Source organism: Festucalex cinctus, chromosome 8 (genome assembly GCF_051991245.1).
Source record: "Festucalex cinctus isolate MCC-2025b chromosome 8, RoL_Fcin_1.0, whole genome shotgun sequence".
NCBI classification, from domain to species: Eukaryota; Metazoa; Chordata; class Actinopteri; order Syngnathiformes; family Syngnathidae; genus Festucalex; species Festucalex cinctus.
In genome coordinates this window covers 24,890,200-24,918,099 of record NC_135418.1, presented here as the reverse complement: position 1 = coordinate 24,918,099, position 27,900 = coordinate 24,890,200, and the positions used below count along the sequence as shown (strand labels likewise).

Below are 27,900 nucleotides of genomic sequence, written 5' to 3'. Positions count from 1 at the left end.
TTGATTTTTCTGGATGTGGCCCTCAGAGGAAAAAGGTTGATTTAAATTAATAAAACAGCTGAATTTGTGCTGTGAGATTTTTTTTTCTGATGTGAAAAATTTGCCTTGGCTCAATGTAGGTCGTGGTCGTGGAAGACTACACTAGAGCAAGCCTCGGCTGGTTGAGGACGTACATCTTGAGCCGGGAGTCCTCATCGATCACTTCATTCATTTGTATTGACATAACTGTGTTTCACACCTTCAAAATTCACCATAACTTGTCGAATTCCTTAGCGACTTGGACACAAATTGGTTTGTTAGAACCATACAAGTATAGGCTAATCTATTAAGAAAGAGCAGTAGAAGTAGCAGTAATAGTAGAAGTTGTAGTAGCAGCAGAATAAGAAATAGAAATCAGAAGCGAGCAACATTGTGGTGGTATTCAACATGATTGTTTAACATTTACGATTGCCAGACCATTGATTGAGCTAATCAATGAGGAAGAATCACTTTTAGCAAATCTCAGACCACAGCATAAAACCTTGAGGCCATTCCTGCCTTTGAACGCAAGGGAAGAAAAATCCTCAGTCGTGGCCCAATTATCTGTAAATGTGTAACACAAAACTGAGACAATGAACAGAACTAAGTAAATGCTAATATATATTTTTTCAGTGTATAATTCAAATCAGCGACTTTGTTCTCGTTGGAAATAAGACGTAGTTTACAATGAAGTGGAACAAAATTGTATGGAAAAATACAGCTTTTAGGTCGCTCAAAAATTCAAAGGTCGATGTTACATAAGACAAGGGTTTGGCTTTTTTTTGACCGAAAAAAGCAAAAATACGTTAAAAATGACCATGGAACAAGAAATTTTCATGAGCTAGCGGGACCATAATGTACGACTACACCATTAGTGTGTACGGAAAATCAATTCAAAATTCAAACAAATTGGAGGTTGGCAAGGGGAATTTATTGTATTCCAATTGGATTTAATGTGGGTAATTTGTCTAATGATGTTGGCAATATTTTCCGTCAACACAACTGATTTATGAAAAAAGGAACTCTGTGTAATGAAGGACTCCCTTGTGATAACATAGTCGGACATCCCAGCTCAGCGTTGGAATTACAGATGTTCTTAAATGAGTCCTTTTGAAAGAGACAAAAAGCGATTTAACTTCAGTCACATTGAGTTTTTAGAGCATTTCCTAGAGCAGGACGCCGACACTGATTGTCAAACACGTTCGCACTTGGTGCAAAATGCTGATTGACAGCGCTCTTGAAAGTCGCCTATGGTTTACGCCACACAATTTTGGAAGATTGAAGCCGCCTCTGTGTGTCGCCGTCGATTGTTTTCCTTGTTCTGAACAGTCTAATAAAAGCCACGTTTCTTTTGAAAGCAGGCTGGTGAGCAATGTGGGCTCACATAATGAAAGGGTTTTGATGTAATGTCAGAGCTGTCAAGCGAACAAAAGAAAAGCAAAAAGTGCTCGAGATGCTCTGTCTCATGTCTGTTATCTGAACAAGGACTTTTTAGCACTGTTTGTCCTGCCCGCCCGGAATAGTGAACTCTCCTTCAATGCATTAAGTTTCTTTTTCTTCCTTGCACAGTTTTAATAGCAAACAATCATACACTTCCCTCTCCAGTTTTTCTTTACGCTCTTGTGTGGTTGTCATCTTTCACCTCTTGTGATGGAAAATGCACTTTTACAGATAGACACAGTCAGTGGCCATTATACAGTCAGTACAAGAGCTGAATAAAAAAATAAATCTGCTCTTGCTCTGTTTTTGTCACATTTGTTATTGTGTTTGTAGGTAGCAGTGAGGTAGAATTCCAGAAATATTTTTCTAAATTTCTAATAGGGTCAGTTCGTTGTTACAATGTTATTTGCATAGTTGAGAATGAGATTGCAACGTGGACCTAACGTTAATAATTCCCAACTTTTTGGTTAAAAACAATTGCATCTGTAATACTAGGACTACTGAACATATACCACAGGAGTGAATGTTTGCAACTGCTAGTGAAGGTAGCGATTGTGCACCTCCGTCAGGGCTCACTCAAGGTTCGAAATTAAAAAAATGGCTCCAAACGATTACTCGATTATTAACTCATTTGCTCCCAAAAAACGTATATACAGAAGGTTTTGTACAGCCTCTGGCCTGAAGAGGTGGCTTAAAGCAATGGTCGTTATTACAAAAAACGGCCAGCAGGTTGCAGCAGAGTATAAGATGACCAGGGCCATGTTGCAACAAGCTCTATTCGCCAGTATTTTCAACAGGTTTGTGAATAATGATGAAAAGTAGCTATATTCTAATGCTAATTCCTGGAAAACGGAAAATTTCTTTTGATAGGTCCCATGTTTTTATAGCAATAGAACACAATATTCTTGCAAAATCAGTCAAATTCCAGTAAAACAGGCGGGAGCGAAGGGGGTTGCTTCAGTGACAATGGCTGCGAGTGAATGAGTTAAAATAGTTGTCGATTACTTTGATAATTGATTACTTGTCGATTAATTTTGACAGCTCTCGTGTGGTTGTCTAGGGCCATGCTTCTCTTGCCTGGTAGGAGTACCTAAGTTTTTGGCAGTAGTAGGTCACTGTTAGTTCTTGAGCTTTGGTCATCAAGTAGGGTGGATGGCATTTGACCTATGATATTGATTTGTACTCCTACGACTAATCGTGATATCACTTGTTGACAAGCAGTTCCGTTCTTCCTCTTGTGCACCACATGACTTCCAACATCCAACCAGATGAAAGCTGAGTAAATTTCGTAGAGTTGCACGTTATCATTTAGCCAACATTATGATGTCACAAAGTGATGTAACAAAGGGCTAATGCAATAATCTTTTATGTTTTTGCATTGGGAAAATATTGGTCCTTGTAGAATGTACCCAAATTACTTACTGTGTTGACATCTCAGTCTGTGTTTCTTGAATGAACACCATCAGCAACCAAGCAATGGCTAGTAATGACGTGCACGGCAACTTTTCTACACTAAAATCAATGCACATGAAACTAATGAACCTTCACTATTCGACCATGGCTGAGAAGGATCATTACTACAACGAGTTACACCTTTCCTCCATGAAGAATATTAAGCTACAGAAACAGCTAATCTTGTACAAAGATGAAAACAAGAAGAACGGCGAGATCATTGCCGACCAAGCCGACGAAATCGCTTATCTGAAGGAAAGTCTTCAAGCCCAGCAAGAGGAACTTCAGCAGAGTAGGTTAAGGGTCAGGAAGCAGCAAGATCAGGTGTGCTCACTGGAAGAAAGTCTCCACGAGCAGAGAGAAGAGCTGCGGCAGAGTGAGAAGAAGGTCCACATGCAGAAATCTCAAATTTATACACTTGAGAACACTATGAGTGACCAGAAAAAGGAGTTTCAACAAAAAGACCTGATGCTCCAGAGGCAAGAGGCTCAAATCGCAGTGCTGCAACAAACCCTCCAGGATCGGACCACCCAACTCGAGCAGAGTGTGCGGAAGGCGGAGGAGCTGCAAGAGAAGTTCCAGAGTTACATGGAATCCGCCAAGGATGACAAATGCGACCGCAACAAAGAGGAGAAGCTGATGGAGAACATCCAAGCTTGTCACGCCAGGGTGCGATCGATGGAAAACCTTCAAAAGAAGAAAAGGGCCCCTTTCCTGTCAGGCCTCTGGAGTGACAAGAAGAAGAAGAAGGCTCCTTTTTGGCCGGGCTTCTGTAGCGACGGTAGACAGGACGAAAGGGCTGGAATGCGAGACATAGAGTCGAGGAAAAAGAAGGAAAACGAGAATGAAAGCAGCATGAAAGTCGACAGCCGGCCTTAGATGAAAATGGACAAAACGTGGGAGAAGAAAAAGAATGAAACACCAAAAATCGCACGCAAAGTCTCTTTTAGCTGTTGAGTCAGCCTGTTGACATGCCTGGTAAGATAATAACACTTATTTTACTGCACTCTGGTATTCATAAGGTTCCAGATGTCAAGTTGTAATTATTACGTTTATTATCTCATTGGAAGGAAAATGTGAAGGAAGAAGAGCAAGAAGGAGAACAAGAGAACAAAAACATGTTTTCTTTGAAGATTATTCATACAAAACATGTCAACAAATCCGAGTTTGTTTTGTCTCAACTCTCTGCCAGTCACAATTTCTCAGCTCCAGACATTTTGGGGACTATTATGTCAAAGGGACTACTCTATTGAATTGAAACGTGTTGATATTCAGCTTTAGAGCTAATACTGACTTGACAGTGTTTACTTCCTTATTTTCTTTGACCAAATAAAATCTTTTGCAGGCATGTTCATTCTGTTAAAAGTTTAAATGCTTAATCTGCCGTCGGAATCCTACAGAATTTTGTGAACATTTAAGGTGAAATGTAGTTGGCGTGTTTATCATGGGTAGAAGCCACCATTTTATGATCGATTCGGGAGATTTTGGAAGGCTTAACATGCCGGAAAACGCCACAATTTTTTGCAATTGCCGTTATCGTGGTTTAAATTTGCGCATTTTTTGAGTACCAAACGCGGGCTGGGCAATATGGAAAAAAAACAAAAACAAAAAAAAGACATTCTTCAGTCATTTAGGACAATCACGGGTTTTATTGAATAAAGCAAAAAACAATTCAATCATTAATTCAAAAAATACAAATCCTGTGCAATGTATACTGATTTTAAATCAATTTTAACGTCAGTTTAACATTCACACCCCGTCCATAACTTGATGAAATCTCATAATTAAGTAACTATTGTAAATATACCACCAGCGTTCTGCCACTTGTGCAATATCGTAACTCTAGGAACTTTTGGACATAACAGAACCGAAGGCCAACAGCTTTTATTAATTCAAAAGAAGACAATAATGTATTAATTTATATGCACCATGATTTCTCGATTTAGCTCATTTTAAATGATTACAATTTTAAAATGACAAATTAACCCGAGTAACTCAGTAGTGATGCTTGGAAAAGATAGGGGAAAAAAAATAGTCTCTGACACAAGTTTTAGCAATCTGCAAAATTAGGTGGATGTATGAAAAAAGACCCATGCCTGGAATTGAACACAGGAAATCAGCCATTTTGGGGTCAAGCAGCCATTTCGTTGCACTTTGACGAGGAAATTTGTCCAAATACGCCCCAATCAGAATCAGTAATAAGATGGTAAATTGTAGGGGGGGGGAATACATATTTTACCTATGCCATTTAAAAGGGGAGGAAAATAAATGCAAAACTTTGAGTCTTCACTTTGAGATTGGCCAAGTAGATTTGAAACAAACAGACTTGGTTGTGACCCTTGTTCTGCTGGCATTGGGATCAATTCCCGTTTTTTGCACTTCTCGCAATCACCTTGTGATTGACTAGCGACCAGCTTTTCGGCACTCAGTCCAGCTCCACCCATTGCCGTGATCCTGTCTTGGATAAGTGGTGTACAAAATGGCTGCTACTCAATGTTCCCATATGAACGTTGGTGTGGTCCTTGCTCAGTCTTTTGACAAAGAGCCCGACTTAATGCTTTGAGGACCCCCAGTGAAACGAAGGCCCGGCTCTTTCTATAGTGCAGAATGGGGAAGGTATTAATCTGGCCCAGCTGGACACGCTGAAATTAATGATCATTTACACTGACGACATAATCAGACTTCACGCCGTCCTCCGATACTAAATTGCTTCTTTTGTTCCGCAAGATTGCCGTGTTTTTCTTTTGCGTGCCTCTCTGTCATTGTCTGCTTCTTCCCTCGCTCGCCTCCACTGTTCCCCAGGTTGTTCGCTGTTATTGGTCATTAAGTGTTTCCATGGAAACTGCCACTTTGGCAGAAATTGGCATGCTGTATGGAAGCGGCTGCGGCCATGTTGGATGTGGAGAGACCCGCTTTTGCTTTTGGTGGCGGTCTCGCCACCGTTACGGCGGCAAGAGTTGAATCCTTTGTCATTCACTAAATTGAGACTCCTAAAATGGTGGATGGCATCATTTGACGTTCACTGAACACTCATCTAAGATGGTATCATTTTCTTATAGAGGTATGCCAAAAAAGCCAAAGATAAAGCTAAATGTGTGGTATAGCTTAGATAGTCATTGAACTGAGTTGGCTGATCGCGTCTTTTAGCCTTTCGGGGTGTAATTAGGCTGTGCTCTCGGTGTAATGACTCAACACAGAGCTGCTCTCGATCAGGTTTAGCAGACACGAGCAGAAAGAAAGACCAGCGGAATCCCGAGTCCAAGTCCAGCTGTGCAACACAAAACTATGGAGTTGGCGGAGAGGTTTGAAATGTGACAGCCTGTGCCTTTAAATTGCCTCTGGATCCCTCGCAGCTTTGCTCTGTTTTGCCCGCGGTGAGCCTGAGATAAGAGGGCCTGGACAAAATGGCTGCCAGAGCGACAGTCACGCAGGTTAGATACAGATTCTCCAGACGGAGATATCCAAAACAATATATGCATCGTCTCTGTCAGATGAAAGTCCGGTATCGCCACTTGATGATTTTGACTTTGAGTACCGTTTTCAGAGTTCTCCTGTATATTCAATCAATCTTTATTGATAATAATCTTTGTTATCTTGATCTATATAAAAAAGATGGAGCCAAACAACCAATGAAAACACTTTTTTAACACTGTGTTTTGCATGGCTATCCCCATTGGCTGCCCAGACTGTCCTTTAAAATGCATACTTCCACTTTAGGCCACACCTCCTCTATTCACTCTCTATTGGTGACAAGTGACAACACATAATCCCAGCTCACACTGGGGAGAGATAATTATTTTAATTAAAGTGTGATGTTACCTGTGAGATGAGTGATCTTTTTTCGTGTCGAGCTAGGGCGATTATTTTGACAATCGATTAATTTGTTGATTATTTTGTCGATTAATATATTAATCCAACTTTTTTTGATAGTTTAAATTTCCATCTATTCATTCAAAACAAGGAAAGTATTTTAAATTGGCAGTACATACTTTAAGATTTAGTTACAGCTTTGGTCCCTAATTTTTCAGAAAATGAGTTAAACTGTTGATAAAACTGTTGTTTTCGCAAGTAAAAGCAAATGTCTGCTTTCATGGTAGATTACAAAAATTGTAAAATATTTACTGTCCAGAAACTGAAATTCCGAGATATAATGATATGGAAGTATGAAAATAATTATCAAGTAATTGAATAATTGATTACTTAATTAAATGTTGCACCTCTACTTTTATTTTTTTAGCAGCTTAGTTAGATTTTGCCAGTTTTTATTTTTTTAAATGCTTCATTTTAGTTTAATTTTTATTAGTTTTAGCATTAGTTTTTTTTTTTTAAATATGCAGTCGTTGCAAAATAAAGATAAAAGCCACAATTATTGTGTAATAATGTAAATTAAAATTCCCAAACTGGTTGACCTTTCTTATTCCATATCACCATACACTAATACAGAAAAATAATTAACAATCTGTAATTTAATCGATTAAAAATCAACCCCGAAAGACTAACATGAATGACATTTTCTCTTTAATTATATTTTTTAATTGTTTTGTTTCTAAAAGACTTTTATTTAGTTCATGAAAATCATTTTTTTTTCCCCAATTGTAGTTTTAGTTATTTTTTTATTTTTTTTTGGCCAATTAAAATAACCTCAGAAATTATTTATTTTGCGTTCAAACTATTGGTATCGCAAATTATTAGGCGGTTAATTATCGTCAGGACTTGGTCCATTCACTGCGTTGGCTTGTGTGAATCGTTAAATGAACATAAACACGGACGAGGAGTGCAAGACGGCAAGTCGGACTGATGGACAGGTGCCAGCCTGCCAGGCTTCATCAGTGGCATGGAAGTGGTGCGTAATTAGGAGAGGAGACGCTATAGCGAGACAACCCCCTCAAGGCTGTGGTCTCCTCGGTGGGAAGACCTCCACACAGCCCACTCAAAAAAGAACACATACACAAGCGTGCAAACACACCGTCACGCATGTAGCAAAATAGAATGGTGCGGCGTTTCGCACGTTTGAAGTCCTTTAGTGCGCGCAAGCGTGAAATCCCGCACAAAACTTCCAACACATCACTTGATTTGTCCTTTTTCTTCTGTCCTTTTAATGTCGCTACTTTGAGGGAGTACAATGGGAAGGCAGGGAAGGATGGTTGTATATTTAATATACGTCATTGTGAGGTACTGGATGTGGATGTGGAGGAAATAAAGAGGAATGGCGACCAGAAGAATTATAGGGCGGGTTATTCTTTTGCCGCTGTTTATGTGAGAAATCCTCGCGGACGGGGAAAAGCAATTCTCTACCATCAGCAAGTTAATAAAAAGCCTGCACTTTATCTCCATCCAAAAGACAAATACCATGACGGGGGATGGAAGGGAGGGAGGAGAGGAGCACGGGGGAGGTTGGCCCACATTTTCCTCCCATCCTTCTCCCCTCCTGCAAGTCATTTATGCTGTGAATCGTCATCTGATGGGGCCACAAGGTGCTGATGAATCACTCGCGTGGACGCGGCTATTTTTTATTTTATTATTATTATTATTATTTTTTTTTTACATGTACAATGATCACCCATTCATCTCAGGTTGTTAAGTTCTACAACCAGATTCTATACATGAGAAAATACACACTTGCTGTGTTTATTAAAACACACTTTTTAATCACATTGTAAATATATAGACTTAGACTGGACTTTATTGATCCCTTTGGGATGGCTCCCTCTGGGAAATTTACATTTCCAGCAACAATAAGAACGGATAATAAAATAAAAAATAATTCAATCAATCAATAAATAAGGTTATTACACCAGAGATTGAATTAATAATAATAATAAGAAAAAAAAATAAAAAAAAAAGTATGAAATGGACAGATAATGTGTGCATTAGCTATGTGCCTTTAAGAGGCGGGGCCTGCTAGGGTAGCCTGTAAAGTGACAAGTCCGACTTTAAATAACTGTAAAAGGACGGATGTGCAAAGGAGGTTGTGCAAATGTAGCTCTCCTTTCCCACTTGCAAAGGGCGCTAGAAGAAGTACACTGTGAGACATGATTCAATAACTCCACATGGCTAACCAATTCTCAACCAATTAATTGATCACTCATGGTCTTATTCATCACTTTGTTACGTCACCCAAAAAAAAGAAAAAAAAAAGTGCTATCGTCATGCTGTTCAATTGTGTACAGACACTGCGGTGTATCAAAACTGAAACTAACAAAACAAGTCTATAATTGGGAAAAAAAAAACATTTTTGAAATAAAAACTAGTAAATGTGCCTCTAAAAACTAATTAAAACACGCAGAATTCAAAAACCCTGGATTGGATGGCAACCAGTTCAGGGTGTACCCCGTCTACTGCCCGAAGCCGGCTGGGATAGACTCCAGCATCCCCGCGACCCTTGTGAGGAAAAAGCGGTTAAGAAAATGAATGGATGAGAATTCAAAAACTAATTCACGTTTTTCTTCGCATACTATACCATCTAAAGCTACTGTAGATTCTTTTGGGCGCAAAAGCAGTTGGGGAAAATGTTTTGAAACTATTTTTAACGAGGTTGTTGTCACCTAACCCTATAAACAGTTCTTGTAAGTCCTTACAGAAGCACTGTTTATTTATTGTCTTCTTTATTCGAGCTTCAGAGCCGCTTCTCACCCCAAATCAAAAAGCCTGCAATTATTCCACAATGACTCCGACTGCTTGCGGCTCAACACACGTGTATGTCATTGAGATTAGGTCATCTTTATTGGCTTTTTGGGGTATGAGCGTGTGAGCGCGTGTCCGCGCGCGCACGCGTGTCTGTGTGTGTCTTTGTTCTCACCTGTTTGGATCACCGGTTGACAATCCGTCTGATAATGTCACCGCCCCCTTGCTCCCCCTGTTCAATGTCACCCTCCTCTTATCTCCGGCTCTCCGAATGGGGTGTATGTAAACATGTTGGCCGGCCTTTGTTTCCTGTGACGTTTGCCTGGATGCGGCGAGCTGGCTGATAATACCTCGTGTTTCCCCTTGGGCCCATCTTACTATCATGACTTCTCCTTTTCGCTCTTTATTTACGTATCTTGCGTGCCTTTTTTTTATATGATATTTAAGATCGAAGCACGACCTTCGTGGAATCATTTATCATTCTTCTTTAGGGTCCTCAACTTGCCTGGGAAGTAGAGAGACTCCATTTTTTTTTCACTAGTGTGTGCATCCGGATGAAAATAGGTGTATTTTGGGGGGTCTGGAAAAGGACTCCCTTAAAACTTTTTTTGCTATTTTGGTTTGAAAGAGCTATTTTTTGCAATAGCTCCCTTTGAATTTGTCATGTTTCGGTTTTGGGAGGTTGGGTTTTGGTTTAGTTTTGGGTGTTTATGTTGTCTTTTTGTCTGGTTTTGTCTCCCCTAGTCTCGTCACAGTTAACCTCGTCCACCTGTCTGTGTGGCGCCATGTGTGTTGCTAATTAGTGCACTCTGCCTGATGTTTCCCAGGTGTGTCTTGTTCGTGTCTCGTTAGCGTTGTATTTAGTGGGTGGTGTTTGTTCACGTGTTGAGGTAGCATTGTCTTGTCTTGTCTTGTCTTGTCCAGTTCAGTCGAGGTGTGCTAAGCTGTGTTGCTAGTGTCCACGTCGAGTCATGTTTCTCACCGTCTGGTCAAGTTTCTCTACGTCTGGTCAAGTTTCTCTACATCTGGCCAAGTGTCTCACCCCCAAGTCAAGTTTTTTCTCATCCACGGCAAGTGTTCACTCAAGTATTCTCTCGTCCAAGTCTACTCAAGTCTCCACGTCCTGCCATGTCTTTTTACGTCCTGTCACGTCTGTCCACGTTCTGCCGAGTCTGTCCACGTCTTGCCCGGTCTGTCCACATTCAGTCCAGTCATCATGTCAAGTCTTCCCACATTCCATCCATTCCTTTATTCAGTCAATGAAGTTATTCTTTACCTGCCTGGTTTCTCCGCCTTTGGGTCCGTCCATACTCCACGCACCATAACAAAAATGTTAGAAATTCCCAACATCAGTTTCAATGATTAACAGGACACTAAAAAAAAAAAAAAAAAGATCCATGGCAAACATTAAACAGAAAGTCAACAATTTTGGTTTGAGGAAGCCATTTTGCATGGCTCGTACTTTGCCAAACTCCCTCTCAGGAACACACCCAGATTTGCCCCAATCAGAAACGTGTATCCTAGACCAGAGTTATCGTTTTAGCCTGTACCATTTAACTCATTTGCTCCCAAAAACGTATAAATACGTTCTATTTTAAATGTTTTAAATGTCCCAAATATGTATTTATACTTTTGTTTGTTTTGTGCTAGAGATACAGAAGGCTTTGTTGCAGAACCTTCAAAAAACGGTTGACGCAATGATAATTACACAAACGGCCAGCAGGTGGCAGCAGAGAGAAGGAGCTCAAGTGCAAAAGCTTAAATACAATTCTAATTAGATTTGTGAATAACGATGGAACTTAGCTATATTCTAATGCTAATTGCTGCAAAACGGAAACCGAAAGAAATATACCTTTTCTTTCTGATGAAAGAAGAGACTTTGATCTTTCTTTTGGTAGATTCCATGTTTTTATAGCAATAGAACACAAGAGTCTGTGAAATTCTGAGTGAAGGGGATTGCTTCTGTGAATGAGTTAATGTGGGATGAGCATGACCTTGTTAAGTATTTGCCATGATAGAGCATATGAGGGCCGGTTCATCTGTGCTTGCAGCTTGAATTTAGTCTTAACTTTCTCAAAACAAGATCAAAATCCTAAAATACGGTCTGCACTTTCCTCACTCTAATCCCTACAAGACATTAAAATTGCAAAGTAGTGTTACTTTAAGGTCAGGCTGTGTTGCCGTGGTTTCCTGCAGCTTACATGTGTATGTTATCAAGCAACCTGTTGAATTGTGGATTTTGTTTGAGTGCATCGTAATAACGTTGGGAGGGACATGGTGATGTAGTGGTTTGCCTCACAGTCAAAATGTTCAGTGTTTGAATCTCAACTCAGCATGTCCTCCACATGTTTTTATGGATTTCTTCTGGCGGATATAAGTCAGGCAAGTTACGTGTTTTGGTTCAATGCGCGAGGTGTAATTCTCGTTTGCTGAGTTTTACAGCCACTGGTTGTGGCAATAAACATTCTACAGCCTCGTTTTTTGAAGACTGTCTTACAAACTGCTGCTTCTTGGGAGGCGAGTTGATTTTCTCAAGGCACCACTGTATTTTCACAATCAATAATCACGAAAGGGGAAATCAACCAAAAAATGTATTTGCAATAAAATGTTCTATGAGCCTCTACTTGTCGGTATGATGATTTTTGTTCTGATATGAATTAAGCACCAGAATTCACCCGTTGTTGTCCTTCTCAGGGGAGGAAGCCATTTTGCCACTTAAATGCTGTCGACTGAAAATGACATCATAGTTGCCCAGGTAAATGACCAATCACAGCTTACCTGTTTTTTGACTTTGGTCACGTGATGTGTGCAAGGTGAGCCGTGATTGGTCGTTACCTGAGCAACTGTGATGTCAATTTTAGTCGACAGAGCGTTCCAAAATGGCCGCCCCATGAGACTGACAAAAAAAAAGGTGGATTTTCTTTCTTAATTCATATCCCACAAACAGAATCTTAATATATATATTAAGATATATAAATTAAAAAACAATTTTAATTTAAATAAATAAATAAATTAGCACAGCTCAGTAGAGCATATATTGTAAGGAAGGTTTTTGGGTCATAAAGGGAAATTTAGTCAAACGAATGAATCAAAAATAACTTTGACTTTGACTTATTGTTACATTTTACTGGTAAAGCTGTTTGTGTTGACGTGTTAGTCCTGCCGTGCGGAGGAGGGAGGACTGCTTATCTCCCGTGAAGTCAGCCACAATAGGCCCGCGTCCGGCTGCTTGACAGAGACAGATGCCGCATCATTAAGGAATATTAGTGGGCTCGGCTGAGCGGGCCGGGCTTCCTCCGGCCCCCGAGAGCGGCGGCAGCCCCTCCGCGGGGAGCTTGATGAGACACAACTCACCAGAAGCCTCGCGCCGTTGAATAAAAGCCGATGCCTGCAGTATAGGCCAGACAAATTTAGCGGGAAGCGCAGACATTGACGGCTACAGTTGATGTCATGTTTTGGGGGAGAGTTGGATGCCTTAATGAGACAGCAGAGGGAGAAGAACAGACTGATGATGAGTGTCAGCGGTGGGAAAACATGTACACAAGCTGTCAGGGAGGCTTAATTCTACAAGGAATGCAACTGTGTTAGCATGTGTAGCTAACTGAAGGCGGCAGACGACAACGTACGCTTGCTGCGATGTAATACTAATTAGCTACGACTATAATCTTCAGATTTCAGTTACTGTCAGTAGTAGATTTTTTTTTTTTAGCACGTCTACATGTTAGGTTGCAGGTGAGCTGGAGCCTATCACACTCGAATGGTCGGCAGTCGATTGCTGAGCGCATATAGAAATACAGTAACTTATGAAACACTTCTACTGGCAGTCTTTCAAGAATTCGTTATGACAGCTTCAAACCAGTCTACCGAACAAGCATAAATTAAAAACATGTCACTAAGTTGTAAATCAAATTACAGCAACAATTCAAACTAATACGCTATATAGCTGGATCACTTCAACTTTTCATGTCCACTGTTGTTCACAGTTACCGTGAAAACGTAATGTTACTATACTGATTACTTGCTTTAAAAAGTAAGTTAATTCAAAAGTTAGATTACAAGTTACTTTGAAAGTTACATTCAATAGATACCGACAACGTGCCATTTAAGTTAAGCACAAAATTAGTTTTTCATTAAAAAATAAAATAATGATAGACTTTTGAGAAAAATAATGAGCTTTTTCAGCATTTCATTTTACGTTAATTTGCACAAATTAAAATAAAAAGACAGTCTTTCTGGACTTCACTTAAAAGTCAAGTTTATTAATTAATATATATATATATATATCCATCCATCCATCCATCCATTTTCTTGACCGCTTATTCCTCACAAGGGTCGCGGGGGCTGCTGGCGCCTATCTCAGCTGGCTCTGGGCAGTAGGCGGGGGGACACCCTGGACTGGTTGCCAACCAACCGCAGGGCACACAGAGACGAACAACCATCCACACTCACACGCACACCTAGGGACAATTCGGAGCGCCCGATTAACCTGCCATGCATGTCTTTGGAATGTGGGAGGAGACCGGAGTACCCGGAGAAGACCCACGCGGGCACGGGGAGAACATGCAAACTCCACCCAGGAAGGTCCGAGCCTGGACTCGAACCGGAGACCTCAGAACTGGGAAGCGGACGTGCTAACCACTCGACTACCGTGCCGCCCTTATATATATATATATATATATATATATATATATATATATATATATATATATATATATATATATATATATATATATATATATATTAAATAAATTAATTAAATCAGTTTTTTTTTTCTTTAAAATGGCAATGGCATAAAGTAATTTTTTTCAATAAATATTACTCCCTGCAATTACACAATCTGGTTGGACACATAATGCCTTATGTAGAGCTGTCAAAATGAATCAATTAATCGACAAGTAATCGATTATCAAATTAATCGACAACTATTTTAATTAATTAATCGTCTGATTTGTGTAGTCCTTCATGAAAGAAAGCTGATTATCTTCTCTGTTTTGTTTAATCAAAATAATACCTTTGCAAACACCTGTAACATAGTACATCAACCCCCCCCCCCCCCCCCTTTTTTTTTAATCATTATACGACTACAAAGTATCAAATAAACACCAATCACTGGTTAAAAAAGTAAAGTCACATTTATTGATGTTTGAGGAGTAACTGTAGTCTGATTACTTGTGTAAAAAAAGTAAAACATTAGATTAGTTGTTATTCAGAACTGTGCATATTTTTGCGGTGGACTTACATGTGGATGGCCATTTTTTTTAACTGTTTTTTTTTTTTTTGGCACGCCGTCACCCTCTGTCTTCCCATCTGTGTCTTTATAGTGCCACTCTTCAGTGTTTGGCACACTGGAACCCGTCATCATGGCTTAATGACGAGCATGACAGAATGTGCGTGATGTGCGCAAGCTGTACGCCGAGCGCGTCAATGTGCGAGTTTCATCCACTCGCGTCGTCCGTGCCAACCAAAGCATATTGGTGGCAATTGGCAGTCGCCGGTGTCATATCCTGTGCAAAGTGTCAGCAGCAGAAGGTTTGATTGGCCGTCAGCGGCGGTCTGCCGTGCCGCCTCCCGTCGCTCCCTCGGAGAATGACAGGCCGGCACAGAATGCTGCCCAGGCTTCACACAGCCTCAAGCCAACTGCATGACTGATTAGCACTAATTTGCGTTTTAATCCAAGAACAAATGAACCTCTTTGCAGTTTTAATGGACATCACATGACAGTTATGTTATGGTGTTTTTTTGCCATTTTTTTCTTAAGAGGAAATGCTTTTCAATATGATTTAAAATGGCAGTTCCCAGATGTCTTAATAATATGTCTGTGATATGCTTTTGTCAATACAGTATAGCACACAGTACAGTGCATATTTCTTAATTAGCCAGCGACAACTGGGGGTGGAGCTAGGGGGTTGCGATGAGGCGACTGGCCACTACTTACTCTCTGAAGTAGTGGCCCAAAGTATTAAAAAAAAACAAAAAAAAACATAAAGACAGTAATAGTATGGATTTTATATTCACTGAATTAGGCAGCCAGCTTTTGTTGCCATGACGACCAGGGGATGAGCTAGTGTGCTGGCTACTTAATCACTAGTCTAGCTTGCTGCCAAGTAAAAAAAATAGTAAAAAAAATATATATATATATTATATATAATATATATATATATATATTTAATAATCATTTGACTTGCCAATAAACCATTTTATTCTAAAAAAATAGACCCATTCCAATGTTATAGTGCTGCGCTTGCTAATGCTAAGCTAAGCTAACGGCAAAACATTGAAAACACCAGGGACAGTCCCAAAATCTTAGTGTCCCTGTTTTTAATTTTGAAAATCCGGTCAATCTAATACATTAACACATTCATTACCAGACCAGCAAAAAAAAAAAAAAAAAAAAAAAAAGCATCATTTGACGTCTTTTTCCGTCAATGGCAGTGAATGAGTTAACAATGTCCTGCGATAATAAACACGGCCACGCTAATAATTTATACATAGAGCTGCCCTATATAAAGTTACCGTAACTTTCATTTGAATATGAATTACCTGTATATATGTTACACGGTAAGCCGTAGTGCTGCAATTGCAGTACAAATAGCAATATATTGTTCTTACGATGCTGTTTGAAGGACTGTTCATTAATACCAATATTGTAGGTAGCGATGCGTACACTCAATTAAATCAACTATAAACAGTTCATGCTCCAACTGTGTACACAAAATTATCAGATAAATTAATTAAATTTCCTGCTTAGGTGACTGACTGGTGGGATTTTAGGCATCGATTATTAAAAGACCACGAAGACAAATGCAATAAACCAGTCTTTCCTTGGGCAGTCTACAAAACGGCGGCGAAAGCGATTGCTTTTCTGTTTATGTGGCAGTAAGTGATACAAAAATAAACATGGGCTACAGCACTTGTGGAAAACTGTGCTGGCGGATCCATTACGCTTGTGTCATGCTTGATCAAGCAGAGGCGGCTGGTATAGAATACTGACCTGTCATCACTGATATTCATGAGCAACGTAACCGACTGGACTCACAATAGGGCAGCCGGATGATTCTGGGAAAAAAAATAACAAAAAAGAAGAAGAAGAAGTAATGGTCACAATTATTTTGATTGATATTAAAATTGTGATCAGTAGGACTATTTATTCAATTGCCAAAACTCAACTTTAGAACAACAACAACAAACTGATAAATGAGCAACTATTTAGAATATATTAAAATAATAGCAATTTAAAAAAAACAATAAATAAAAATACACTCTTTTCTTGCTTTACGTGTGTTGGCCTCTTGGGGGCAGTGTGGTGTCGTTAATGCATGGAGTACACGTATTACATTACGATAGCGATTGAGCTTTATTAATATAACTACTGGCAAGTTTTCACTGATTAGAAAGAATATATGGCTGTGTGTTTGTGTGTGTATATTTATTAATTGAAGGAATATCAATCCCCGAAGTTGATGCTAATTTTCCATTAGCCTTGAACTGACATTTTACAGTGACTGCTAGCATTAGCACTGGCGATGTTTCTAAACGAAGCATGTCCTGTATTTAAATATACATTGTATTTTGTTGTGATTTCAGTTTACAGTAAACTCCAACTGGGGTATCATTAAACGGCTTCAGGTATGCTCAGAAAGGGCGGAATATCTTTCATCACACAATTGCTGCAGACGCCGCGCCGTTCGGCACAATCGTGTGTGCATGTGCTTTAGCATTCTAAGCTAATTTAAAGTCAGGTTTGTGGATCGCTGCTACTCCAACATGCTTTTTGTTTTGATTTACCCTAGTAGTTTTTTTTTAAACCAATTTAAGCAGCCTATTCTTCCTGGATTTTTAAAAATTTCTTATGAAAACAAAGTGTTTTGTTATTGTTTGAAAAGAAACATTTTGGGGACTACTTGAAAGTTGCACAATGTAGTATTGAGCTTCGTTTTTGTCAGATTTTTTTTTTTATTATTATTTTAAACCAAATTTTTATGAAATCATTTAGATTTCAGCCCTTCGTTGGTCATCTGGGGTACACCACACACTATAAGACCAGTAAGCACACCCCTGCCATTTCTTGACTTGATGTGATGGAGCTCTCACATTTTAAAACTGAATTGAGGTGTTAAAAATCGGTGTCTCTACTCTTTTTTTTTTTTTCCTACTTACTCCATCTGATTATTTATTGCAAGGTTCAGATTATTCAATGTTGAAAATTACTTATGACATTTAGTACGTTTATAGTAAACGGAGACTCCTAATTTATAGCGACATGTTTAATTTCGTCCCTCACCTTGGTGCTCGCCGTAGTGAATCTTCCAAAGTGAGGCGGAGGACATGAACAAAATGAATATTGATTTGAAAACAAATCTGAAATAGAGTCAAGCGTTTCACATCATTCATCACTGGTGCCGACAAATGTTTGCTCTTCTTTCCTGTTTTATCACGGATAGTGTCATGACTAGGGTCATGCAAGGGTTATGTAAGGGTTATGTTTACTATCATGACTAGGGTCATGCAAGGGTTATGTTTGGGCCATGCAAGGGTTATGTTTGGGTCATGACCATGTGGTCAAGTGTCTGTTTTGAACTGATGTAACCAGCATCTAGTTTCAACTAGTAAGACGCTATGTGATGTCAGAAGCTATGTGATGTCAGGAATCTTTAATCTCTTTATCGGGTCAACAGCCAATCAGATAATTCCATGTCAGTCCTGTTACCCACATGTCTAGTCACAGCCAATCAGATCGATTCGCTGTCTATATAAGCCAGACTAAGAAGTGTGTGTTTTGTTGGATTATTACCTCTGTTCCTCTGTGCAACTCCACGGCCCAAGTTAGCTTAGCGTCTCGTAATTCTTGATCCATTTTTGTTGTTTCTCGTCTAGTCAAGTCTACGCCTCTCGATGTTGTGCGAATAAAGAGTTAAAATCTTATTTGTGTCTGCGTGTTTGGGATCCAAATCCAGAACATAACAGATAGCTTGTTCCACTTTGGGAAAAGAACTTGAAACGATGTACTGCTTTATGAAATTTATGTATCTCATGCGAATGTCGCAACAGTAAGAAGAAACCTCTTTTTAACCTCTTGCTGGAAGGTAAACGCAATCTGTGATCCCTCAGGGCCCGGCCAGAATAAGACCAAGGCCAGGCAAATCTCATCAGAGTGCTCGGCTGGCGCGGTCCGAACCTCTGGGACCAGATGTGTCAGCTCACTGGGCCAATGGCTGCCTGCCCAGCTTTTTCAGCTTGCTAGAGAGAGACAGCCAATGGATGCCTTTATTTCCCCTCTTGCTGCACATCAGCACGTCACTTTGACGTATGGAATATTTTTGAAAGCTTGCTTACGTTTGCAACTCCAGGAGAAACAAGATTGTGACAACAGTGTCTCACTTTAGATGCCCATTTGGTGCAGTACATCTTTTTGGGCTGAAAGAGGATTTTCTGCTGGCTGGGGCTTCAGCTATAGAATTATTATTATTATTATTATTTTCAAAATCTGTTTTGCTACTGATTATCCCATTGAGTAATCTGGATGTCTGAATGGCATTATCTGGCATTTTATGTTGTAATGTGTTCATCCATCCATCCATCCAGCCATCCATCCATTTTCTTTGCCCCTTACTGCTCACAAGGGTCGCGGGGGGTGCTGGAGCCTATCTCAGCTGGCATTGGGCAGTATTCACCCTGGACTGGTTGCCAGCCAATCGCAGTAATGTGTTCATGTGTGACCCAACAAATAAAAAAAAAAAAAAAGAAGGCAAAAATCAGGAAAAAAAAATCACCTGATTTTTTTTTTTAATTATAAAAATTAATTATATAAAAAAAAAATCATCTGATTTTTTTTTTTGTTTTTTTTTGTTTTAAAAAAGCTAATAGTTTCTAGCTGGGCTCTACTTTCTAAATTAAGGATTTTCATCATGGCGGATGGGTCTGAAACATACTGTATCTCTATTGAATAATGGTGGTTCACTGTTGTGCCACAATTAAGGACTTTAAGTAAGATAAAGGAATTATACTTTATTTAATTTGTTCCAATCCGCAGCTGGTCCTGCTAAGTGTTGTGCCATTAACTCATTCACTCTCAGCCATTTTCACTGAAGCAACCCCCTTCGCTCCTGGCTGTTTTACTTTTTGTAATATGGCCCTGGTTGATCTCTTATTCTCTGCTGCCACCTGTTGTCCGTTTTTGTAATAACTACCATTGCTTCAAGCATTCTCTTCAATTCAGAGGCTGCATAAAATCCTGCATATAAAACCCATAAAAATGGATAAAACCGTCTTTGGGACCATGGTAATATTTAAAATGGAACGTAGTTATACGTTTTTGGGAGCAAATGAGTTAAGGACCTCGCTGTTTACTTATGCTCGGAGGCTTACGGAAGCGATGGCAGACTGCTTGCCTGCTCGTCGGATCATGTTTACCATCGTGGTGTGTGCTCACTCCAGAGCAAGCACGCTGCTCCCGTGCGATTAAATTATTTATCCCCTTAAAACAAACCAAGGTGCGTTGTGTAATCTGAGTTGTGCTTCTCCCTTTCTGTGTGTGCAGATTTACAATGAGAAGAGGAGCCAGTTTGAAATCAAGAGGAACAACCCCAAGGACCTGGTGGAGAGAGTGGCACGGGACATCGCCAGGCTGCTAAACAGTAAGAGGAAAGCCCTGGAGGTAAGCCAATAAATGCTTGAAACTCTGTAAATACATGCAGACATATCAAAACGATGACTTGAAAAAATATATGCAGCACATATAGATTTTTCCCCATCGAAAATAATGTCACCTTCCTATCAACGTTTGGTTCATTCTAGAGTCTAAATTGTCCATAGGTGAGAATCAGAATGTACATGGTTTGTCTGTGTCCCTGTGGTTGGCTGACGACCAGCCCAGGGTCTTCCCCCACTTCTCACACCAAAAGGTATTGAAAATGGATGGATCCATGCACCCTGTGATTGATCAGCGAAAGTCACCCGGGATACTAATGAGTAGCAGAAAAGAAAATGGATGGAAAATGCGTTACGAGTCAAGGCTGGATCCCATTTCTCTCTCTCCTACTCTTAAAATATTATGACTTTACTTGCAAATATTACAACTGTAAGAACTACAACTCCTACAACTGTATTTTTTTTTCTTGAAATTTTATAAATTTATGATCATAACACTACAAACTTAATCTAGATTTTTTTCCCCTCAAGTATATAAAATTTTATTCTTGTAATATGACTTTTTCCAATAATATAATACAACTTTAATATTTGTCGTGTTTTTTCTCTTTTCTTCTTTTCATTAAAGTTATTAAAATGATTTTAAAAAAAAAGTATGGCCCAATTCCCGTATAGTATTGTATAGACATTAAGCATAAATAATCCTCCTTGAAACATGATTTGTGTGTAATGTTTTAGTACATTAAATGTTGCCCCCTACTGTTTTTTTTAAACTAATAATATACAATATAATTAACTCATTTGCTCCCAAAAACGTATAAATATGTTCTATTGTAAATGTTTTAAGCGCACCAAAGACATATTTATGTTTTTTTGTTTTGTTTTTTGTTTTTTTTGTTTTTTTTAATGGTAGAGCATACAGAAGGCTTTGATGCAGCCTCTGAATTGCAGAGAATATTTGAAGCAATAGTAGTTATTACAAAAACGGACAGCATGTGGCAGCAGAGTATAAGAGATCAATTAGTGCAATGTTGAAAATGAGCTGATTTACCCAACATTCTAAACAGATTTGTGAATAAGGATGAAACTTAGCTATATTCTAATGCTAATTGCTGCAAAATGGAAACAGATAAAAATATACTTTTTTTCCCTGATGAAAGAAGAGACTCTCTTCTTTCTTTTAGTAGGTTCCATGTTTTTATAGCAATAGAGCACAATATTCTGTGGGCCTTGCAAAATCAGTCAAAATCCAGTAAAACAGCCGGGAGCGAAGGGGGTTGCTTCGGTGAAAATGGCTGGGAGTGAATGAGTTAAATATGCCCTGGGTCAATTTGACCCACGGACCTTACTACTAATAACCGAACGTAACAGGAGTTTTAAGGACGGAGGACTTTTTCGCAGCCATTCATTTTGAGCCTGATATGGTCACTTGAGAGTGAAAACCGCTGACATTTATTATTTATTATTATTATTTTTTTTAGGGTAAAAAAAAAGGATGGAAGTGTGTATCTTGCAAAAGCATGCGGTGTTTGGGGGGATGAAGCACATTCATCCCGAGGAGCAGAGGTCTCTCAGGGGCGTGATTAATTCCACAGTTGGGATCCTTAAAGGGAATAAGGCGTTGCAGTACATCTCCAATGGCCATGATTGGATTTGGAATAACATTGGTTTTGGCACTTTTCTCCCCCACCTGACACGCACACGCACACACACAAACTGTACCACAACAAAACCCATCACTTCCACACCAACTTCGACATGTCCGCCAGACTCACTGAGGACGGTGCGAGAGAGGAAATGAGGTGAAGAGTGGTAAAGGCAGAAAAAAAAAAAAACTAGACGGTCTGGAATGAGAATGTCTCCCTGCGGCGTGGAAAAATCAAGAAATGATGTTCAGAAATTCATAGATTTAAAAATGAGCAGGGACGGGAAGGGAAGGAGGGTGCTGAGGCAAAAGTGAGGCGGTAAAAAGTTTTTGGTAAAAAGAGCAAAGCGGAAAGAAAAAGAGATTGCAAAAAGGCGAAAGTAGGCAAAGAAAAATGGGGTCGTAATGTCTTTGTTGAATATAAATGGAAAATAGGAAGTTCACATGCTTTTTTTTTTTTTGACACATTCAATTGCTACAACAGCTCCCTGCATGGATATTTATCCAGCAATGAGTGTGAAAAAAACTATTTCTTACAAATAGGTGGAACATTCATATTCAGGTAAGTCACTTCCATGTACACAATTCTGATTTAAAGCATACACAGGATCTGATTCAAACATGATAATCAATAAAAATCAGTTTTCATGTACCGTACATTTCAAGTGACAAATATCCGATATGGATGAGGACAAGGGGCTTTGTTTTTGGGTGCGTTCAAAAATTCACTCTGACGCCCTGACATCACTCTGAGACAAGGTTGTTTGAGTTCACGAAAACCAACCGAATCGCTAATAAACTGTACTGTTATACAGTAGCCATATTTGATTTGTGGATGGTTGTTTTTTAAATAATAGTTTTAATTTTTATTACACCATACTACAAAAAAAAATGTACACAAGAAATACTAAGAAAAAAAGTAAACCAAAAATAATAAAAATTAAACAAAGGAAGAATTAAAAATAATAATAATAAATGAAATAATGGATAATAATAATAAATTAATAAAAAAATTAAAATCATAAAAAAACAACTAATGGTCAAATATAAATGAACAAATCCACTCTAAAAACTAACTAAAAAAAACAACAACAAGAAACCAGTGTGCCAAAGTCCAGTCCTCGACAGCCCATATCCAGTACGTTTTAGACGTTTCCTTTCTCCAGCACACCTGTTTCAAAGAATGATGATTGGTATCAGGCTTCTCAAAGCTTGCTGATGAGCTGGTCATTTGATTCAGGAGTGATGGAGGAAGGAGACATTTGAAACAGGCTGAATAGGAGCTCCGGAGGACCGGACTTGGGCACCCCTGTTATAAATAAACCAACCAGCTGCTTTTATGTATAACTGTTTCCATCCGTACTATACGTGATGCTCTGGGTGCATCGTGTCCCCAATTGGAGTGGCGAGATTGCGCTCCGAAACTCCTATTCTGTGGCACGCTGAATTACTGAGCGGCACATTTGTGAGTATATCAAATGCTAGAGTGAAGTAGAGTGTGTATTTCATTTCATTTTCAGCACATTTGGACTAGATTTGATTCCAAGAAGGAATAAAAAAAACTACCCCTTACTGAGTTAAAGCTACCAAGAAATGGGTTGCTAGGTTACTAGTACAGCTGAAGTAAAAAGTAATACCAATTTTATTTTTTAGAAGGAGGTCGTCACAGCAAGTAACTTGGATGATATGATGACAGTATTTTCAATTTGCCAATAATATTTTTCACGAATGTTGAGTTCAATTGACTTCATCTGGAGTACACAAAACTGCCCCAGTTGATGGACCAGCTTCAGCTCTTGAGCCCACCCAAATCAGAACCATCAACCCAACCTGCCGGGATTCTCACCCAACTGCTCAAAATCTACAGAGAGCCAATTGATCGGAAATTGATCTTGAAAGCGCTTGAATTCGAAAATCGAAGCGCCGTTTGAACTCTGCGTAGTATCAACAGAGGGTATGTGGAGCATTCAGTGTGTTTGTACACCGCGATGTGTGTGTAGTGGGAGATCACAGCATACCTGAGAGCGATACCAGAGTGTTTCTCTGACAGCTCTTCGAAGCCATCGAAGGCCGCCCGTGTATCCTGTCATGTCTGCGCACGACGTCACGCGACTTACGATGACTGATCCGGGGGGGCCCCTCACCTCTTCCTGCGATGCTTCGCCGTTCGGCCGGGTCGCTCGGAACCAGACGGCGTCGCATCTCGTCCGGTGTCACTCACAGCCCCAAAAAATGAATCGGAGCTGTCAGTCAAAGGGCCCCTGCTGGGATTTTCCCGCCGCGAGCAAACATACTCGAGTGTTGTTACGTTTCCGTCGGCTTTGGAAAAAAAAAAAAAAAGCGCCGTTGTCAAATCTCTTCACTTGAGATTTCACAGAAGAGGCTGGCGGAATAGAGAGGGGAATAAGGTCGGTCTAATCCAATTACATACATTTCAATACGATCCCAATAGCTCTGGTAGGCTGAAGGACGGCTGCCTCCGGGCTGCTGCTCGTTTCCTGACGGATGCGCGCCCGCTGCTTGACGCCGGCAGGGTCAAACAATGGAGGTGAGGTAAGATGTCTCTGTGAAATTTCTTCGAGGAAATTTCTAAGAGATTCAGTAGGTGACTGCCGGTTGGCAAACAGATTAAAAAGTAAAGACCGCAATCATGGAAGTCATTTTAGCACTGGTTGATGGAAGCATTCCTGGGAAAAACAAGATTGACCCACATAAATAGATATCGGCGCTCCTCGCAAAAATTCTGGTTTGGTGGGGGATGGTTACCTACTGGAACTCAATGTGCCAGCTTGCTTGATTAACATACAGTTTTGTGGTGCAGAATGGTCCTACTATTTGAAGAGCTGGACATGGATAGACTCGAGTGGCTTTACTTTTGCCCTATTAGTACACAAATGCTGCTAATATCTTGACGTGTTGTTCCAGCCGCTCTATTTTTCATGGAGCTAAACAGTATTTTCTATGGTCCAGAGGTTTTCCTGGTATCCTGCGAGAGTTGCAACCTAACAGTAAGCGTCTACGACTTGTTTTCACATCAACAATGGCAGAAGAAAATTGCCGTTTCCAGGGAGTGTGCGCTGAGTGAATGCTGTCACCGTGTCAGAATGTCAATTACCATAATGCTTCATAATGCATCACATCATTTCAAAGCAATCGTGGTAAAATGACTTGTAGCGTTGGCACCAAAGCAATGTGATTGTCATTTTAAGGGAATTGACTGTTGATTTGTTTGTTTACAAATTTTGTGGTGCCTTGAGAGAATACTGCATTCGAGGAAGGTGGCAAGTCGGATATATCACACTTGGAATCTCCCAGTTTCGACCTGAAAGCGTTCAAAGCGAATGTAAACAACAAAGATGGCTGATTCCGATAAATTGTTGTTCTGGTTGACACAGTCCTGCCCTGCGATTGGCTGGCAACCAGTTCAGAGTATACCCCGCCTACTGCCTGAAGCCAGCTGGGATAGGCTACAACACCCCCCGAGACCCTTGTGAGGAGCAAGTGGTTAAGAAAATGGATGGATGGATGTTTAGAATCGTGGCTTGCCACTGATGAGTGACATCAGATTCAAACCGTTTTTTTCTTTCCGACTTTGCAACTCAGATTTCCGAGTTGAAAGGTGCGTTCCCATGCATACTTGCTGGTATATAGTCAGAAAGGTCCAACTTCCAACCTTCCTTGAATGCAGCATAAGTACTTGGTTATTTTTTCCCTCACACTGGCAGGTTGGCAGTAACCCCTGAGCTTCGCCCCCAGTCTTTATGGTGACAATGGTTGCATTCCATTGGACCTCCCACTCAAAACAGGCTTAGTTCAACAAGGCAAAAATAATTCTTGATCCATGGAGTATTTTTGACAAAAGCATGTCACAGGCAAATTAGGCCACCTAGGTAATGTTTTAAAACGACCACAACAAAAACAAACTACATAATATTTTGTAAGGCGCATAACAAAATGTAAAACCACATCGACACTTGTTGTTTTCATGATCTCCCCTTTGTTATTGTCAGGGTTACCTGTTTGACATCTATTAAACACGACACAAAAAGGAGAGAAGACAGTTCAGGGCTCGCGAGAGGAACTGACTGACACAATTCACTTCTGCACTCTCTGAAGATTCCTCTCCTCACCCTCTCTATTCATTTGGTTTTCCACGCCCATTCCCGCCCCTAGTTACATGGGTGTTCCAACCCTAAAAATGCAAACGCAAGGCATAGTTGGAACACATTGTACTTGTTTGTCTATGTGTTGTGCATGTGAGTGGAAGATTTCTGAGTACATGTGTGGTCAAGTTTGCAATCATTTCTTAACAGAAAACGGGCGACCTCAGCAGACTGGCCCGAACCATTCTGCCGCATTAGATGTTGTGGTTCTTCAGCTTTTTGAGTCATCTTCAAATAGCCAGGCTATGTGAATGTGAGTGGGAACAGAGCAAAAGCATTCTTCATTGCAAGCAGAAGCAAGTGTAAGAATAGCTCAATCTTGGATGGGGCATAATAATTGATTCAGCTTTGTTTGGGATCGCTTGTCTTTCAGAGATGACGGCGATGCTCTTTGACTTAATGGCGACGCCGATAGTAATTGTGAAAGATTGCGGGGAAGCTCGGCGCGGATGCCGCGCCGGGGACGGCCGAAGAGTGCTTGACAGAATTAATCAATCAGACGGCACGGGCCCGCGTCTCGTCCTGACCATGGTAACCGAGATGACGCAGCCGGGTCAGGGATGGGGAGGGACGGGCCCGTTCACCGTCAACCGTCATCACGTTACATCTGTTAATAATTCACTAAGACGCTGACTCTGGAGCGTGTCTTTCTGAATACAGTGCACACTCGGCACAGGTGAGAACACTTGCATCTGTTCAAGTAATAAAACAATAAGCGGGCATGATGCATTTTTTTTATAATGTAAAACAGATTTACAGTTGTCTTCATGGTGCCTTTCCTTCATTCCGCAAATCATTAAATACGCCCCGAATCCTGTGCCTATTCATGGCGACTATATAGCTCATGTATTAGTTACAAAAATGTAGGTAGAAATCAGCAGCAACTGTCAAGACGGCGTTATAAGCAAGTCCTTACAGTGCGGAATCATTATCCCAGCAGGATTTCCTCAGAGACACCTCACCATTTGGCTTTTAATTGAACGGGCACAAATAACTCATTTAAAACGCCTACATTTAGCCGACACACTTTGAAATTGGCCAGTGGACCTAAAAACGAGGCTCCCTCCATCACGCCGCTGATGAGCTTTTGTCACTCCTGGACCCTCACTTTTGTCTCAACTTACGTCTGCTAACTGATACTGAGATGTCTTGTATCGATTCGGTCAGTTAGCCGACGCTGCTGCTGCATGTTGCCGTGCGCCGCCTGCGGCCACATTCATGAATCCTTCCAAAGAGGCGCCTAAAAAGCTTCCTAAATCACATGAAGCACTTTGATTTCTGCGCCCCTGTCATCGCCCCAACAACAGCGGCGGCATTTGGCCGGCAGCTGGTGTGCGCGCGATGAATTACACCACCGGCGGCGGGCGATTATGTGCCCGCTGTCGGCGTGAATCAATGACAAATAAAGGAGGTGTCTCACTCTGATGGAGGGACGACCCTGCAACCTCGCTCCAGTCGAGTGCAACACGTGCTAAATGGTAAATGCTAAATAAATGCTACCTCATTTAGCTTGTCTTTTAAGTGTACAAACTGGATTTATTCATATATATATATATATATATATATATATATATATATATATATATATTAGGGGTGTTAAAAAAATCGATTCGGCGATATATCGCGATACTACATCGCGCGATTCTCGAATCGATTCAATAATGGGCAGAATCGATTTTTTTTTTTTTTTTTTTTTTTTTTTTTTTTTTTTTTTTTTTTTTTTTTTTAGGATTCACACCTTGAGCATGGAAGAATGTTATATGAACGGCACATTAAGCCTTAATATTTTTATTTTAATGCTGTTCAAATGTGAAACAGATTGCAAACTGTTTGTGTACAGTGGCTCACGGTTATAATAATAGTTTTAGATAAATATATTCATACAAATCTTACAGTGTACATGTACAAATT

General features: G+C 40.1%; 2 protein-coding genes across 4 annotated transcripts in view; both read left to right on the top strand.

The window, feature by feature from the left end:
* Positions 1 to 27,900, top strand: part of cacna2d2a (calcium channel, voltage-dependent, alpha 2/delta subunit 2a) — a 169,160-nt gene that overhangs the window by 29,386 nt on the left and 111,874 nt on the right. For all 3 annotated transcript variants that reach the window (XM_077530816.1, XM_077530815.1, XM_077530817.1), the window contains exon 3: positions 20,072 to 20,188. In XM_077530816.1, coding sequence (XP_077386942.1) covers positions 20,072 to 20,188 — 117 coding nt within the window. The remainder of the gene's footprint in view (positions 1 to 20,071; positions 20,189 to 27,900) is intronic.
* On the top strand, positions 2,852 to 4,247 carry LOC144024498 (uncharacterized). Its single transcript, XM_077530821.1, has 2 exons — positions 2,852 to 3,888; positions 3,981 to 4,247. The coding sequence occupies exon 1, from the start codon at positions 2,911 to 2,913 to the stop codon at positions 3,787 to 3,789; it is 879 nt and encodes a 292-aa protein (XP_077386947.1). The 5' UTR covers positions 2,852 to 2,910; the 3' UTR covers positions 3,790 to 3,888; positions 3,981 to 4,247.

What these genes read in the sequence shown, in the direction of transcription:
- LOC144024498 (XM_077530821.1), top strand. Translation starts at nt 2,911, where the DNA reads ATGAACACCATCAGCAACCAAGCAATGGCTAGTAATGACGTGCACGGC.